The 17,743-nt window shown below is 52.1% G+C and overlaps 1 protein-coding gene across 1 annotated transcript in view; it reads right to left on the bottom strand.

Moving 5' to 3' along the window:
• Positions 1-1,012: 1,012 nt before the first annotated feature.
• Positions 1,013-17,743, bottom strand: part of RUSC2 (RUN and SH3 domain containing 2) — a 17,053-nt gene continuing 322 nt past the window's right edge. The window contains exons 1-11 of the mRNA XM_010019364.1: positions 16,076-17,743; positions 12,825-13,628; positions 12,157-12,357; positions 10,797-10,940; positions 9,955-10,031; positions 7,183-7,357; positions 6,132-6,237; positions 5,492-5,538; positions 2,862-3,861; positions 1,832-2,005; positions 1,013-1,559 (exon numbers count right to left, since the gene is read on the bottom strand). The exon at positions 16,076-17,743 is cut by the window's right edge and continues 322 nt beyond it. Of these exons, the coding sequence (XP_010017666.1) occupies positions 1,379-1,559; positions 1,832-2,005; positions 2,862-3,861; positions 5,492-5,538; positions 6,132-6,237; positions 7,183-7,357; positions 9,955-10,031; positions 10,797-10,940; positions 12,157-12,357; positions 12,825-13,628; positions 16,076-17,743 (4,577 nt within the window). The 3' untranslated portion in view covers positions 1,013-1,378. The remainder of the gene's footprint in view (positions 1,560-1,831; positions 2,006-2,861; positions 3,862-5,491; positions 5,539-6,131; positions 6,238-7,182; positions 7,358-9,954; positions 10,032-10,796; positions 10,941-12,156; positions 12,358-12,824; positions 13,629-16,075) is intronic.

The following is a 17,743-nucleotide window of genomic DNA, read 5'->3' as shown; positions in this document are numbered from 1 at the left end:
AAATAAATAAAGGTGAGACACCTTGTTCTAACAGGGAAATACAAATTAAATATGGTGCAACGTCCACTAAGCGATGTACAAGCAGGAGGTAACCTTGCAAGACCAGGGTCCCTTGCCATGGGGAAGCCAGCCCAGGCATGATGCTGCAAGCAACATCAACCCAGCCAAGGCACCAAATACTGGCATGGCCTTCCATTAACACTTTTCCACCTGATGGGCCAATGTAGATCCCCATCCCAACAGGTGGCATAAACATGGCAAGGAAAGGGTTGACTGGCATTGCGTCTACCGAACACCCCAGGATCCCCAGCAGCCCCTTCTGCTCGTGCACGACATGTGTCCCTCCCACCCCACAGCATTGCTCACCAAGACCAGAAACCCTATGCCAAGGGGAGCACCTCCCCTCCCTCCCCAGCTCCCCATCTCCCTCTGGGAGCACCCTCCAATCTACCTGCTGGGAGCACTGCCCCCAACGCCAAAGAACATCCCTAGCTCAGTCAGGGACCCTGCCCTCACCCCCTCCCCTCTAACCCCCCTCTTCTGAGCATCCCAGGGCTACCCAGGCTCCCTGCTCAGGATGGAGAGCACAGGACCACCCCCCAAAGCACCCATCTCCACATAAGGTGACACTATCATCCCAGACCTACATAACACTGAACATCCATGCTCCTTCCTCAGGACCCAACATACCCCTTTGCTCTGCACGCCCTCTTGTACCCCGTCCCTATCCCCAGGCCAGGCACAGCCCTGCAGTGTGGCAGTGCCAGGCCACTTGGCCAAGTACAACGCAGCAGGAACCACTATAACACGTTAGGACAGGGCTGCTCCAGTGTGGGGGAGCCTCCCTTGCAGCCCCTAATCAAACCACCATGCAACCCATCAGTCCAAACTCGCAAAGACCTTGCCAATACATGGTGTTCCCAACCCTCTGGCTGATGATGCCAGGGATGCTGATGGCTGCAGATGGCACTGCCACCCCCAGGAAGGGGACAGCCAGCATTCTGCACCCTCCAGCATGAATCTGAGCTGGGGTGCTGCCCTGGATGAGTCTGCTTGGGTTCCTGCTATGGACGAGTCCATGGCCTACGGGTGCAGGAGATGGTGGGGGGTGGAGGGGGTTCAGGTGGTCCCCGGTGTGGCTGCATGCACGGCAATGCCTGGCAATACAAGGTGCAGCTTGCAGAAGACCCTGGGGGCCAAGTCGACCTTTGGCAGCTGCATGAGGAGGAGCAAGAAGGAACCACCTATGGTTACTGTATTCTGTAATGGCATGAAAGGTAAGAAACTAGCAAGAAGCTGTGTCTGTTCCCCTGGCAGGGTGGGCTTTCCCAGAGGAGCCTAAGCAGCCCCTGGTACTGTGCTTGGCCCCCCAGCCACGTTAATAGTCCTCGTCCTCCGGGTGGGTGACATACATGATGGGCACCAGTCCCTCCTCAGAGCCGAGACTGCACTGCAGCCAGTCACCATCCACCTTGGAGATGACCTGCAGGATATCCCCTTTGTTGAAGCTCAGCTGTCCTGCCTCGGTGGCAATGTGATGGCAAAGAGCTTTCACCTTGCTGCAGGCAGAGGGAGGGAAATGTTAGCTCACCACAGGATGCTCACCCCACGGACCACCACAGGCAGAGAGAAGCGAGGAAAGCACCTCCTGCCACCCTCCCCAGCCTGGCTCCCAGCTCCCCTCACCTCCAGATTGCAGTGGATGCACAAGCTGCATCCCTACCTCAGACCATCCCCTGGTCCACCAGTACAAAGGGGAAAAGCAAACTGTACAGGCAGAGCCATGACAACCCCAACCCACCACGTCCCAGAGCCACAGGGTGACACTCACCAGGCAGGGTGAGGAGACAGCCCCCGGGCCGGCTGTGCTGCGGGGGGCTCTTCAGATGGCTCTGGCTGAGGAGGCTCTGGCTCAGGAGCTGCTTCTCGCCACATGCTTGCTCCAACAGTCTGGGCCACCAGCTGGAATACAGACTTGTCCAAGCTCAGCCAACCGGAGGGCAACCTGCAACAGAGAGACAGAAGTCAGGGAAGCGTACTTGGAGGCAAGGCCCAGCCACTGTCATGCCTTAGAGATCTGGCTCCACGCACTGTGTTTCCCAGACTGCCTCCTGGAGACACACCATCAGCATCCTCCAGACACACCATAGCCTAGACTAGGAAGGACATGTCCAGTGTCCATAGAAGAGGTAAGGGCAGAGATGGAGAGACAGTGCGAGGAGGTCTCAGCTACATGGGGCAACGTCATGGGCCCAGCCACTGTCATGCCTTAGAGATCTGGCTCCACGCACTGTGTTTCCCAGACTGCCTCCTGGAGACACACCATCAGCATCCTCCAGACACACCATAGCCTAGACTAGGAAGGACATGTCCAGTGTCCATAGAAGAGGTAAGGGCAGAGATGGAGAGACAGTGCGAGGAGGTCTCAGCTACATGGGGCAACGTCATGCCTCCTCCTGCTCACCTGTTGTGCGCAACAGGGATGGCTCCATGTTCTGTTCTCCGTATGTTTTTGGGAAGGATGAGGTGATGATGGGGGCCATGCAGCAGGGTCCCTTCCCCTGGAAAGGGGGTTTAGGAGCTGAGTCAGTGGTAGAGCTCAGGCAAAAGAGGAAAGCCATGAGGTGGATTAGGCAAAGGTCAAGGGGAATGATGGTGTAGGAGGAATTAAGGCAGGCCAGCAGACTGGCAGGGGTGGGCAGGGATGACAGACCTCCCTCTGTTCACACACTGCCTCTGATGTACCACCATGGTACATGGCCCAGGAGTTGGCTATTGGCCTGGCTTCCATCCACACTGCTGCAATGCCAGTGGGGAGGGTTAACCAGCCCTCCCCAGCCCCAAGTCATCCCTGCCCTTACCTGTTAGGCTGCCTGGGCTCTTTTTGCACCTTCCTGGACCCAAACAAGTGTCCCCACTTGATGGGCTGGCTGGTCTCTGATGCACTGGGGCTGCTGTCCTCTTGGAGGGCTGCTGCTGCTGCTGCTCCCACTCTTTGCTGAGTCCCAGCCTCCTTGTCCTTGCTGTGCTTCAGCTCTGTAACCACTGAGTCTGGGGGGCTGCCCATCCAGAAGGGCCAGCTCCATTCTTTCACCTCTTCACTTACTGGTACTTGCTGGGGCTTTTCCAAGGGTTCTTCCATAACTTCAGGACTTGGCTTGCTGGCAGCCTTGGGCCTCTCCTCCAAGTTGCCCTCAGCAATAGGGCAAGCCTCTGCACCCTCCACCACCCCTTCGCGGGGAGGTGGTGCCTTGTGGGTCTCCACTGACCTGGGCACAGTGTCCAAAGCCTTCTTTTTCTTCTCATACCGGATGAACTTTGAGCCTTCAGCTGAGCCCTCAATGTAAATCTGAGAACTCTGCATGAGCTGGTACCACCAGCCCGCCTGCTTGTCCTTCTTCCCTTCCCATGTGCTCTCTCGCATCTTCGTGCTCTCTCGCATCCTCTTCCGCTCTTCTTCCCTGTCACCATCCCCACAGGAAGCTCCTACCCCCTTGACCCTTTCTTTTGCTGCTTGCTGGGGGCTGTGACCTGGTGAGGTGTCACTATCTCTGCTACCCACTTTGCATGCTTCAGGGGCAGTGCTGCATCCATCTGGATCCTCGCTGCTGCCCCGTGTCCGCATCAGCTGCAGGGTGGAGTGTGCAGAAAGCAGCAGATCCTGCTTCACACGCAGCAGTTCCTTCTGCTGCTGCTGCTCTTTGCCCATCTGCATCAGGTGGTGCTCAAAAAGGAGGTCTAGGTTGAAGGGCAGCAGGGACAGAGGCTGGAGCAGGAGCAGGAGCTCCTCGAAAAGAGGCTGGCACACGCTGTGAGACAGGCACAAGAAACCCACCGGCTGGTAGTGTGCCAGGATGATATCTGTAGGGCAAGAGACATTAATTACAGCAGAGGCCATTGCCACCTTTGCCAAGCCACCAAGAAGCTGCTGAAGCTGTGGGGAAAGGACCTGGGCACTAGTGTTTAGTCACAGCTGTGGCTGCAGTGTGAGGCTCAGTACGGGGTCCTGGAGTACCAGATGCCCTCCAATCTCTCACCAGCTGGCCCAGATCCTGCTTCCAGTTGTGCCTGCAGCCAGGACCTGCCTGGCAGAGTATCCACTACGATGACCTCTGCCACAAAATACCATAGCAATAGGGTACAAATAAAGAGCATCAATTTTACCCAGAGCAGCTGTGGCTGCCCCCTCCCTGGCAGTGTTCAAGGCCAGGTTGGACACAGGGGCTTGGAGCAACCTGCTCTAGTGGAAGGTGTCCCTGCCCGTGGCAGCGGGTTGGAACTGGAGGAGCTTTAATATGTTAAATTTCTATTTCCCACCTCCTGGAGATGAAAAAAGAGATGCAGATCTCACCAGTACCAGCCCCCTGCAGAGAGAAGTGTCAGGGACAGCTGAATAGTCTTCCAGGGACCTGGCTGGGCTGAACTGTGGATCCTAACAGAAAACGGACTAGCATTTCAACCTGCAGCATTCATCCTTCACTTCACTTGACCACATCTGCAGTACCCTATGCCCCACATTTATTGTCAGGTCTCACTCCCAGGGACTGAGTTGGGAACAGGATTTGTGAACCCTACAAGATAACAAACTTACACCACAGACAGGACTTGCACGTTACCTCCAACCCCTTTGCTTAGCCTTCATCATCCTGACAGCCCTAGCTTTTGCTCACACTTCCAACTTTTAATGAAAGCTTGAAACGGATGGTCGCTTTCTGCTCCAGAAACCCAGGATGCTTTCTCTTGCCACACTGCTCAGTATAAAGGCAAGTCTATTCTCCTGTCTGCTCCAGAAAGAAGTGCTGACTGCCCATGAAAACCTGGGAAATGCCTGCTATCAGTTCACAAACCTGCCAGATGCTGGGCTCTTCTTGCAGAGCATGGAGCCCTGTGCTGAGCACAGGCTGAGCCAGCAGCAGTCTCTGGGCATCCATCAGGTCAGGGGTGCCTGACTCACTGTGCACTTAGCACTTAGTCATTCTGCTTCTAGGCATCAGGCAGCTTGGTTGTGCTGCTGGGTTACGTGCATGCTCTAGAAACATTTCTGGTTGAAAAAAATCCCAGATACGTCCAGTAAAATCTGCTTTTTATTTGTCCATTTCTTTCCATTTCTCATGCCTGAAGGGTTTCAGTTAAGTGTGAGCATCTCCAGCTGCACAAAGCTCTCAGGCACTGGGCAGGAAACACAGAAATTTGGGAAGGGTTAGATTTGGTCTCCTATGGGTAGACTGAGGGATATTCACTGGAGATGATAGCCTTGGGTACTAGCTGTAGCTGGGAAGGATGTGGCTGGCCAGGCTTATATGGAAGGAGCTGCATGGAGCTTGGACTTCCACCTGGGACTTCCCTGGTACCCTGGGACTGTGTACAATCTAGTCTTTCAGGTCAGAGCAGCCTAAGCTGAGAGACTAGCAAGAGAAATGCATGTCCCTCCTGTGCTCTACATTGTGCAGAGTTTGGCTCCCACTGCAGCCCACAGCCTTCAGACTCTTACCTTCATGGTTGTAGAGGTGGTTGAACCAGAACTCCAAGGACCGGATACTGCAGGAAGGGAAAACAAGCAGGGAAAGAAAGAAAGAGTGAAAATCAATTCGCCCCCTTCATCCTCACTGTCCTACGAAAAGGAAGTGTGGCTTTAAAAGGGCATTTACACAGCACGAACCTGTGAACTGCAGGACCTAGTGAAAGGACAGTATGCACTGACTACAGTCACCCAGCCTGTCATAGAGCCATCCAGTCCTGGACTAGGGCAATTTCTCCTTCAGTGCTTCATGACCTGGGATTCACTGCAGCTCCAGGAAGCAGTGATTTAAGCTGGGATTTTCAGGAGTAATTTATGTGTATGTTATGTCTAACCTAGTATGAACCCCAGCAGTCTTCTCACCTAATGCTTTGGGGCTAAAACAAGCTGTCAAAGTTCTTTAGTGGGCTACAGCCACCCGTTCTCAGCTCTGGCCTGGCAGGGTAGGTTTTGATCCTTCTGGAGTTCCCTGAGGATCACACCTTCTTCCTTCCCTCACCTACAGCTGTGGAGCAGCTTACCAGGTTTCTTAAGTCCTTTCATTGATAACTGTGCCTGCCTGCAGTCAAGGACCAGGACAGTGACATGCAGCCAACTCAAGAAGCCTGCTTACTTGAGGAGGCCAAAGATGAACGCGTTGAACCTCATGCTGTGGTTGGTGAGCTCCGTGTACTGGCTGATCTTGCTATAGAGGCTGTGCAGCAGCTTGGTAGAAGGGCCTATGGAAGGAATTAAGATGCTGAGATTAGTTGTGGTCAGCAAAGCCAAAAACACACCACAGGAAGCAGCATCAAGGCAAAGATGGGTGCTGGCTGGGTACCTGCGCCTGTATGTGCATTGCCCCTCCACCGAACACCAAGATGAGCTCACTCCATCCCAACAGTTAGGCTGCACAAGTGAGATGGGTTGTGTTCTGTCCCAAACCGCCATTCCAAAACTTTGGGAGAGTTTCAATACAAGGACCTGCCTCCCACTCTTCAGGGACAATCACAGTCTTTGGCTCAAAATAATCAGGTTAACAGAGAATTATGGTGGGTGGTTATAATCTGGGGTATATGCAGTCACAGAGACAACCACAGAGCTGGAGATTTGCCACAGACAGGCTAGGATACTTCACAGCCATTGATGTAAGCTCTTCAGAAATCAGTGTGGCCCTGCCATCTGTAGCCTTAGAAAGGAGTTATCCCGAATAGTATCCACTGGCACAATCCAGGGTGCAGACTGATGCTAGCAGAGGGTACAGATGTCAGCATGCTTGAGCCAAGAGAACCGTGAGTGCAAATTTACTTACAGACCAGGCTAAAGCACAACTCTGCCTTATACAGTAGCTGTGCAGAGCTAAAGATGAAGGTCTAGAAACACCCTGGAGACAATGAGGGGGGAAATGGGGATTCTTTTTGTTTGCTTGTTGGGGTTTTTTTTTTTATTGCCAGGGCCTGTTATAGGAGAACTTGTAAATTTCAGGGTAAATGACAGTAAGTATTTGGGCAGAAGAGAGCAGTGGCTCTCCTGTCTTGCAAGAGAAGATCAGGGTGCATCCTGTTCCATGCAGGGAGATAGTCAATAGTCTGCATTCCCATCTTGATAGTCCACCTTCCCCAGTACCTCCCACCACAACACAGGAATACCACAGAATGATAGGCATCACTGCATACCCTCCATACCTAGCTGGGTGGATGCCTCCACCACGCTCCAGGGGATGTTCCTCCTTTGCCCAATGATCATGTCTAAGACGTAAGCCTTGAGTCCGTCACTCAGAATGTCCCGGACAGCAGGACACAGGTATTTCAGGATAAGATGCCCCACGTTGGGGCTCACGGAGCTGTTCCCAAGTTTGGCCTAAGGGACAACAGGCAACAAAGGAGAGTGTAAGTATTCTACAAGGTACAGATGTATGCAAACAGTCCAGCCCCACTTGTCTGCTAGGCACCCAGCAGGCAATATCCAGGCTAAGATGATGCTTGAAAGCTCCTTGAATGGGCAGACTCTTCCCCTTCACCTCTGTTGCCTCATACAGTTCTGGATTGGTCCTTGCACAGTCTGCCCCAGGACGGGATGAGGCAACATCTTGGGAAGAGAATATCCCAGTTTGGGAAGAGGATAGATATCCCAGCTAGAAAGGATACCTGATTCTGCATACAAGTATAACAGGACTGTCCTGCTGGAGGAAGAAAAGAGTAGGGCATTTTTCTGCTGCAGATTTTCTTGTTGTTATTTTTGAAGCAGGAAACAGCAAGCCACAAAGGAACTACCGACACTGAGGGGTTAAGGAACACTTAATTCAGTGACATGCCAAGCTGTAATTCCTACGGATTACTATAAATAAACAGGGTGAGGACAAAATGGATGGTCAGAGCTCAGGCTGAGGTGAAGAAGCACATATAAGCCCAGCATCAGCAGGGGCATATTCTGCTGCATAGTCTTTGAGCTGCTGAGGGGCCTATCCAAAGGGGTTAGCCCCAGGCCTTGCACCTCATGTTGGTGGTCCAGGCAGTTATGTTCAGGGCATAGATTTTACCAGCTGAGCTGGAATTACACTGGCCAGTTGGCACAGGTCCATAAAGGCCCTGAACTGAGACTGAACTTCTGGGTCAGGAATAATCCCATCAGATCCATTGAGCGTGGGAGCATCAGGGACGGGTGCTGCCTTTTGACAGGTGAATGTTCAGCCCTTGGCACATTGACGCATTATGAAACTCCAGGTCAAAATCAAAGTGTTGTCTGATAAGTAAAGAAATGGGAGGAATATTGCAAATATTCCCCAAACCAACACTGCAAGAATAAGAAATACACAGTAAAGCCTTAGAAAGCTGTGGGAATCCCAACAACTCTGTTTACCCTGCATAGCAATCTCTGCATCAGTAACAATTGTAATTAGGAGTAAATTACCCTGCACTCTAAGATAAGATTGAATGGGCTTGGAATCTGTCCCAGTCAGGTTTCTTCTTGGGGATGGCACTCCAGAGCAGTTGTCATGTCCAAATATCATCACATTGCTGCCCCAGAGTCCCCTGACCAAAGCAGAGCATTCACCATTGAGAGGAGGCACCAGTGGTGTACACTGAGAGTGGAATTTGCCATGGTGGTAACAGAGTCTGTCTGATTAACAACATCACTTAGAAAAACAAGACTTTTTATAAGCAATATATTAATATATTCCTACTAACTAACTTAAGCTTGGAAGAAGACCTAGATGACTGATAAAGGGAGAACATCTGCACCAAAAGATGCTAAAGGCAGAAGAAGTACTAGAAAACCAAATAGACAGCAAGAAATGGTAGTAACTCGGTGAAAGTTATAGGTGACAGGGGAAGATTATGACCACTGACTCAATTCAGGACTGAAAAGCTTGTTGCCCCCACACCATCATGCATGCTAATTTACATGGCAAGCAAGAACAATATACGCAATAGAAGAGAGAGTACTGATTGGATCATATATTTGGTAACTTCTAAACAATGAAAAGTCATTTCTCTGTTCTCTGAAATGCATATAACCTGATGTAGTCAAACCTTAGGTGTGCTAGATTTGTGGAGCTTGCACCTAGCACCCTATTTTGCACAATAGCTGACAATAAAATACCTCTAACTTTGTGTGTATACTGGTGTTTGCACACCAGAAAACGATCACACTTTTGGGACAGTGCTACAACCACGCTGGGAGCCACAAGACTGGAAATACTGCCTGGCATGAACAAAAGCCAACTTGCTCTGCTTCTATGTTATTATGTTATTTCAGAAATGGGAGATAAGGGGAACACACGCCAAAGACAGCCAGCCCCACGGGAAACCTAGATGCACTCTGAAGCCAGTGGGTTCATGGTAAGTGCCTTGGGGGGATGCCCACCTGCCCCAGATGAGCAGTGAGTGATGCAGTGTTTTATCATTATGGAGCCCTGTGACACATTGAGGGACTGGGGGTACAGAACAGAATCAAGGGATCATGGAGGAAGGAGACACAACTCTCCACTGTGTGAGAAAAAAGAGCTGGCTTACTGGATCTGACCAGAAGTCCTGCTGTTTGGTATTCTTTCTTACAAAGAGCCATGAGTAAGTATGTAAGAAAGAGTCAAACCAGAGAAAACATATATAATACTTGCCTTTAATACTCTTGCAGCCTACAACTACTTTCAACTCAGACACTCCCTACGCTGGAAATTTTTCCTGTGTGTTTAGTGGACCTCACTGAATTTCCCTTCCCTGTTTTTTTCTGATCTTCCCTTAGATCCATGTACCCTTTCAGCATCCCCAGCACGATGCAGTGAGATTTGTCATAGATTCACTGTCTGCTGCATGGGATACTATCACCTTTGTTTGGTTTATTCTTGGTACTACTGCCTTCACTGGATACCCTGCAAGTTTTGATTGGAAAAGAATGGAAACACAATCTTTCTCCATCCTCTCCATGTCACTCGTGATGTTGAAAGCAAGACATACCTTCACTCCTGGATCCCTGCTGGTTCCAAAGTGAGCCACAATCAGGTCAACAGCAGTGTTGATTGCCTTCACCAGACCTAGAGGGAAAGAAAAAGTCAAGAGAGGTGCCTGAGGGGCTTCTAGGACAGACCCTGACTGAACATTTCATGAAGTAATCAGGTAGGGGCATTTCAAGCCCATATAGTGCATGTGCCTGCTCTGCCAAAAACACACAGAGCCCCTCATAACTCCTCATCAGGGCATCCCTTACCTCTGAAATGATACCAAATCAGCTGTGAACAACTCAGCCCCCAACCTTGTCTCCAGCATGGGTCTCATCACAGCCATATCTTGTCCTGCTTTGAAATCGTTTATCCCATCCTTTTACATAAACAATTTACCATGTAGGACCAAACAGACCTTTAAAATTACAAAATCACAAGCCAGCACATCTGCAGCATCACACAGGTACACAGGTCTACTCTTGTATACCGAGACAGGTGTAATAGCATATCTCGCTCTTCCTGCTTGCTCTCTTTCTTGTGGGCTTAAGGGTCTTTCTAATCATACTTCCTGGGACAAGCAGCTCAAACATACTCTGTGGCACACTGCATGGTGCAAAGACCACAAGAACCTGCCGTGAAAGCAGCCATCAGTCTAGGGGCCATGTATTTACGATTCTGCAGAAAAGGACAGGGAAAGAAACCATTATGTCTACAGAGATGAGATGAGATGAGGGAAAATGAGAAGAGAGGAGATGAGAGGAAATGAGAAGAGAGGAGATGAGACGAGATGGGACAGAGAGAAGCACTGTTCACCATACGCTGCTATGTCACACTCTCATGTGAGACTCACGGACTCACCCTTCTTCTGCAGCAAGTCAATGGAGATGGACTCTGTGTTGCCATCTGGGGAGAGGCAGAACTCAGCTGGGGGTTTCTCTGCTAGTGAGAAGTAGTCAGGGAAGAAGTCAGTGTAGGTGAGCTGAAGTTGCTTCATAGACTGTCCTGCAGGGCCAACACAGGGGAGAGAAGGATCACCCACAAGTCCTTATACCAAAGCCTCTCCCACACTGTTTGCTTTTCCCAGAAGGAACCTGCACCAGCTGCAGTCTTCAGTAGCCTTTCCAAGGCTGGGACAACAAGGCTACAGGCTTGTTACCCTCCCAACAATGGTTTGCAATGTACAGTTCAACCCACAGCCCTTGCAACGTCTAGCTACAGCTTCACTGCGGGCGCATGGGCACTGGAAGATGCTGTGGGAGGTTCATCTTCAGGAGCTGGTGCGAAGGAAAACCTTGCTGCACCATCCTCTGAAGGCTGCTGTGTAGATAGCCCCAGCAAGTGGGGTCACAAGTAGAGCAGAGAGAACCCTACTTGTCATACAAAGGCATCCACAGGCAACAAACTCCTTCTTTACTGCCTGTTCCCTGGGATGGCCTCTGTTTTCAAGGGGTGACGTCTGCAGGTGATCTTTAACATGCTCAATTTCCATCTGCTTGATTCCCCAGCTCTGTGCTAGGCATCTTCCCATAAAGAAGGGATGGGGAAACTGCTTGGGTTGGCAAAGTGAGGTGTAGAGCTTTGGGAAATTCCCTCCATGACTTAAGGCTGGCCTGAAGAATGCTCTCCCTCCCACAGATAGACCACACTGCTCTTCCCAGTGGACTCTCAAAAGCAGCCTGTCCCTCTCAGCCCTTCCTGCACAGGTTTTGTAGGACGGGGAAGACTGAAAGGGCAATTCACAGAGAAGACAGAGCTCCATAGAGCCCTGCAGTGCTGCCAGCTGCCCGTGACAGCTACAGCATAGCATGCTGACAGTGTTGGGGCAGACGGGCAGACACTGTGGGGTACAGGCAAAAGATCTCCAAGGGCCACAGCTCCTGTGTGAGACATGAAGTACAAGCTGGATATAGTCCAGGAGCACTTGCTGAGGTCTGAGCAGGGTCTTGGGCCATTCGCTTTACCTTCAATCCAGCCCAGGGGTGGACCTGACTGCTCTCAGGTCATGGAGAAGAAGGGATGCTCCACACAGATTATACTCATCAGTGAGGTAATTTTCACCTTCCTCTTGTACCCCTCAGCCCCACTGTGAGCAGATGCATCATCCCTCCTGCTCTGAGCAGGCAGAGCAGTGATGAAGCCAGGCTGAAGCCCAAAGGGATACTGACCCTGAGCCCCAAGGACACCTCCCAGGCCCCCCCAGCAGAAAGGTGTTGCGCACCGTTCAGCTTGCAGTGGAAATGGCTGGTGTTCAGAGCGCCAGGAAGCTCAAAGATGGGGTTCCCCCGGTTCATCCGAGGCTCTTGCTGCCTCCTGTCAAGGCTGCCTGCTAAGCTGGGCAGCCCCGAAACGCGGTCCAGACCCAGGGGGTTCCTCCGCCTGTACTCGCGCCACTTCAGCGCTTGGGGAGAGAGGTGGTTTGCTAGGATGCCGCAGGCAGTGAGCACCAGGTGGGAGGATGTGAGCAGATGTGGAAGGGAAATGGGAAGAGAAAAGATGAGAAAGAGGAAGGACAGAGAAAGAGAGAGCACATTAGTTAGAAGTCCGGTAGTGTTTGTGTTAGCACAGACACATGGAGGGAGGTGGAAGCCACAGCCTGACAGAGCAGGGCAGGAGCCTGGGTGGCCTTATGGCTGTGGGCATAGAGGAAGAAGGTTTGGGGTGCAAGCACCTGGCATGGGGTGCTGTAAGATCAGCAGTGGGTGCTGTCCTTTTAGAGACACACAGTGTAGGAGTCAGGACTGGAAAGACATGCTTTTAGTGTAGGACTTTCTTTTGAAGGCAAGTGGTTGGGCAATATTGACCTGGGCTGTGGATATGAGAGAGGGTGGTACTACAGGGAGCAGCCATAGCCATAGGGAGCTGGAGATGTTCCTGTCAGATGGGTACCTACCATTGACGGGCCGTATTTGCCGGGCCGTATGCCCACGCTGCTCAGGGTACCAGAACTGCCGGTGTCACTGCCACTTCTCCAGTGGGGGGGATCTGCATGGCCTCCTACTCTGCTCATCCCACCCGCTGAGAGGGGCGGGAGGGACCCACTGTGGAGTCGGTACTCAGAGAGCGGTAGGCTTGGCTCCATCGCTGCCTCCTTCTTGGGAACCAGCTTGGGGTTCTCCTTTTGCCTCAGGGCTTCAGCTTTGGTGGCTTGGGAGGGCTGCATGGCACTGACAGCAGGGGAAGACCTTGTGGGAAGCAGGCTGGCAGAGATGGGGCAGGACCTGCTCCTGGGAGGCTGGGTCTCTTCAGCTCTCTCCACGGTGGGTGAAGAAGAGGAGTCCACGCTTTGAAAGAAAGGCACGTTGCATCGCACGGGAGAGTAACTGCCCAGGGGGGATGGCCGGGTTGTCTCGGGGGCAGGCTTCTTAATGCTGCTGTCATTGCGGGATGCAGCTCCATCCACCGAGCGCTGGGTCAGCAGCGTGCTGTGGGCTTGGCTCCCTGACACCGCTGCCTGCTCTGCTGAGGTGGCCGAGGCTGAGCACTGGGCATTGGAGGAGATCTGCTGGCTGGCAGGACGGCTGCTGGACAAGCTGTAGAGTTGGGAAAGGCTGGAAGCAAAATGGCTGTGCAGGGCACGGGCCTTGGGTGGCTTGCTGAAATGGTGCTGGAAAACGAAGGGCTGGATGGGCAGGGTCGTGGGACGCTGGTCCTTGCTGTAGCGTACCACGGGCTTGCTGTCTGTGCCACCACCTTTGGGAAGAGAAAGTGGGACAAGGTGTGAGGATGGGCAGAGGGACGAGCATTATCAGCCCAACAGATCACAGGCAAAAAGGAATGTGCTGTCAGCTTCTTGCTGAAATGGTGCTGGAAAACGAAGGGCTGGATGGGCAGGGTCGTGGGACGCTGGTCCTTGCTGTAGCGTACCACGGGCTTGCTGTCTGTGCCACCACCTTTGGGAAGAGAAAGTGGGACAAGGTGTGAGGATGGGCAGAGGGACGAGCATTATCAGCCCAACAGATCACAGGCAAAAAGGAATGTGCTGTCAGCTTCAGGAGGATGAGCTAGAGGCCAGTGGCACATGGAGAGGGGGTCCAGGCTGAAATGGTGGTTCAAGGCTGAACTGGTTACACAGATCATGAGCTAGCACAAAGTTGTGGCCCCAAGTGCCTTGCCCTCAACCTGCCTTCACCCAGGCAGTACCACAAAGACATGGCCCAACGCACTGTGGTACAGCAAGATCTCTTATCCCGAAGGACTGTCCTCTCCCACACATGCTGAGAACTCACCCAGCTGAGCACAAGCATTGCATGCGATAGCACTGCAGCTCTGCATCCCATGTTGCACTTGGTGCTGTCAGAAAGGCTTCTGGATTTCCCTTCTCCCTCCTTCTTCTTTCCCTGTCATTGTTCCCCCTCTGAACACACAACTCCCTTCATCTCCCTACCTGTGCCAGACCTAAATCAGGACCACAGCAGATACAGAAGAGCTTCCAGTGCTGGAAAGCAAAGGTCTCCTCCAGGAAATTATGGACAGGGATGTCCTAAGTGAGTGTTCTGGGCTGATCTCCTATGTACGCATGCCTCCAGCTCCTGGTGGGGCCACAATATCCCAAGGGACACCACAGAAGTGTGACACACTGCACGCAGTGCACAACACTGAGTGCACACATGGGGCTGCTGGGATTCCTGATCACCAGCCATGTCACATCCCAGTGCAGTGCTGCACCTTCTCCTTTGTTTCCCCCTGACTCACTCAGCCCACAGCAAATCCTGGGACAAAGGACCCATCCTAAGCACGGTCCTGGTGTTACCTGTTACCTGTGGGGTGTGCTAGGCCTCTCTCCCCATAGCTAGCTTTTACCAGGGCTTGTTTTCCTTCTAGTCCATTCTCAGACCCCTTAGGCTTGCATGCTGCTCTCAGCTGGAGCACGGCAGCTCTGCCTCTATTTCCAGCTGCAGGCAGGAGCTTTCTGCGCAGCATTACTGCCTGCCTTGCTATCATGATGCAGAGGGAGGGAGCCCAGCACAGGGGCTGGGATATACAACACTGCTGGGATATATTGCCCTGAATGCTCCTATTTGCCCTCTTCTCCCTGGGCAGGTCTTTCTCCTTCCAAGTGCTCCCCTTGCAAACCAAGAGGGCTGCTCCCATGCTGTCTTCTCCCAGCAGAGACCTGCCTTCTCTGCCACCCCACATTTAGCACACATTCAAGACTCAATAAACAAACTAGAAAGTACCTAAAAACCTCTCTCTCTAAAGGTCAGAATCTCTCCCATGCCTGCCATGGCAATGAATGTCATGTTCTTCCTACCTCCTGCCAGAAATCTTCAGGGCATTAGATGGACACAGTCTGATCCTTGGCATGTTAGGGGCTATCTACTGCAGCAGTCTGGTCAGACGCATTATAAACAAGAGCTGTCTAGGGCAGGGATAGATGTCTGCCATGCTGGAGAAGTGGCTGTATCTCTGATAGGGCTGTTAGAGAGCTTCCGCACAAGGACAAATGACAACAATATCAAGGTGGAAAGCAACTCATACATTACAGGCTTTCCTGCAGAGGCAACTGTGACTATTACCCTCCATGGGAAACTTTGCTGCAATCCAATGCAGGATGATATAACCAAGATATTCCAGCAGAGATACGCAGCTCCTCTAATCTCTGCAGGACTCATGATTTAAATCCTGGTAGAGATTGTGTGAGGTCCCTGACCCCACACTGAGAGGAGACTGCTGGCTATGCCTCTTCCTTCTCCACTCCTGCCCCATGTAGCTCCAAAGAAGAAATGCTAAAAGCTCCTCAACTGTTCCCCTCCCTTCATCTGCTTGAATGACTCTGCTGAGCATCTGCACATCTCTGTCTTAGGAACTAAAGGCAAGTGATTCCCATGGACTGGGACAGTACAGCACCCTGGAGGGAAGACTATCCTCCGAGCTGTAATGACATGTCCTACCTTAAATGATAGGAGGTTTGCACAAAACCTCGAGAGGCTTTAGAAACACAAGGACACAAAACCTGCACTGATCTGGGTCTGAAATAAGCACAGGAGGGCTTTGTACCAGGGGGTGGTAGACCAAGAAACAAACTGCACAGGCACTGGTCTCCCACTGCCATGTAGATTCATCTGCTGCTACCCTCATGTCCCAAAGAGCAACTTTTCTTTTTATTTCTCCATTATACCTTTGGTTTGGCTCCTTACCATCTGCTCGGGCTCTAACATCTCTTTGTCCGTGGCCACCGACAGAGCCACCTGAGAAGCTGGCATCTGCTTCCATCAGCAGGGAGAGAGAGGCTTGCTCACCTGCCCCATGCCCAATGGGGACCTTCTCACTGGAGGCCGAGTCTTTGGTGGAACACAAAGCCTGGCTGTCCCCAAAAGCATGATTCAAACAGAAGCCCTCACAGCTCCGGTTCAGGCCATGGATGAAGGACATGGGTGGAAGACTCTGGCTACGGCGAGCTCTTTCTTCAAGGAAGGTAGGGCAATCCCGCTGTGTCTCAGGGATAGGTGAGAACTCCAAGGAGGAATCACCACTGGACCGGAGTGGTGGGGATGTGCCATTCTTTTTCCGGCCTTTAGCTAGTTCAGCAAAAGACGTCACTCGCTTTGGGGGAGAACTCTGGATGGGTATTGCTGGGCTTTCACTCAGCTTGACTGGACAGCTCACCATGCGCTCCAAGGAGCCCAGCCTGCCGCTGGGGCTCCTGTCCAGGTTCTGGTCATAGCTCCTGGATCGCTGCCGGCTTGTGTTGAGGTTAGGTGGTGACACATTCACATAGACCTGACCCTCAATCATGTTCTGGGTGGATTCTCCCTTTGCCCCCTCTTCGCTGCCCTCCACATTGCCTTCTTCTTGAGTCAAGTCAGGCCTTCTAAACAGATAGTATTCAGTGGCCTGGGCTGGGCTACCTTTGGTATGGTCTTCCGAGCAACTAGTTATGGAAGATCCTGCTGGGCTGGGGGATGACTGTGAAGACAAGTCACACGTGACTAACTTGTAATAATTCTGAGTAGCCACAACGAGCCGTGCTTGGCTCTGGAAGCAGGCAGTGAGGTCCGAGCTCTCCGAAGTGCAAGGCTCACAGTGGAGGTGGTAGGAGTTGCAGTTAGCATCAAGAACGGGTGAAGAGGAGTGTTGACACCCACATGCCTTCCCTGAACTCTCTGGGTTATGCGACTCACAAGACATCTTGGATTCTGTGGGTGATGAATGCAAATCCAGGTAAAAAGCTCCTGTGTCTGAGTGGCTGCAGAAGGAAGAGTCACAGGACAGGTTGGCTGAATTCAGGTTGGATTGAGACTGGCCATTCATTTTGTTGTAGAGAGCACTGAAGTTCACCAGGACCCCATCAGAGCTGTTGCAGGAAGAGTCACTGATGTAGCCCATCTGCTGGTCAATCACTTCAGACTGACTTGATGAACTGTAGCAGCGACAGTGTGGGACCTCCGAGCTGGAACAGCTGCATGTCCGGCTATGCAGAGCATCCTGATTCCTCAGGGATTCACCCGTGTTCTGGTTCCACTCCTGGTCACCACCATCAAAGGAGAAGCTGGAGGAGCTGCCACGATGGCAGCTGCAGTCATCCAGGTCCATGCGTTCAGAGACCTGGTGGCATCTGTTCGCGTTGTTCCTCTTCTGGATGTCGTCACTACTGATTTTGTCTTCTTGCCCATCCACCACACCGGACCGGCTGGTCATGTTCCAGGATTTCACAATGTTGTTGGAGTCGTGGAGGTGGAAAGGGGGCAAGGCCAGGTCGTGCAGATGAAAGGGAGGTTTACCAGCCACAAGTGAGTTGTGAAGGTGGAAAGATTTTTGACCCAAGTCATCCCCAAATACACTGAGGTCTTCCCCCTCAGTCAGCA

The sequence above is a fragment of the Nestor notabilis genome, unplaced genomic scaffold (assembly GCF_000696875.1).
Source record: "Nestor notabilis isolate BGI_N333 unplaced genomic scaffold, ASM69687v1 scaffold2218, whole genome shotgun sequence".
Taxonomy (NCBI): domain Eukaryota; kingdom Metazoa; phylum Chordata; class Aves; order Psittaciformes; family Psittacidae; genus Nestor; species Nestor notabilis.
The sequence above is the reverse complement of the archived record's forward strand: the minus strand, read 5'-3'. Positions and strand labels throughout refer to the sequence as shown.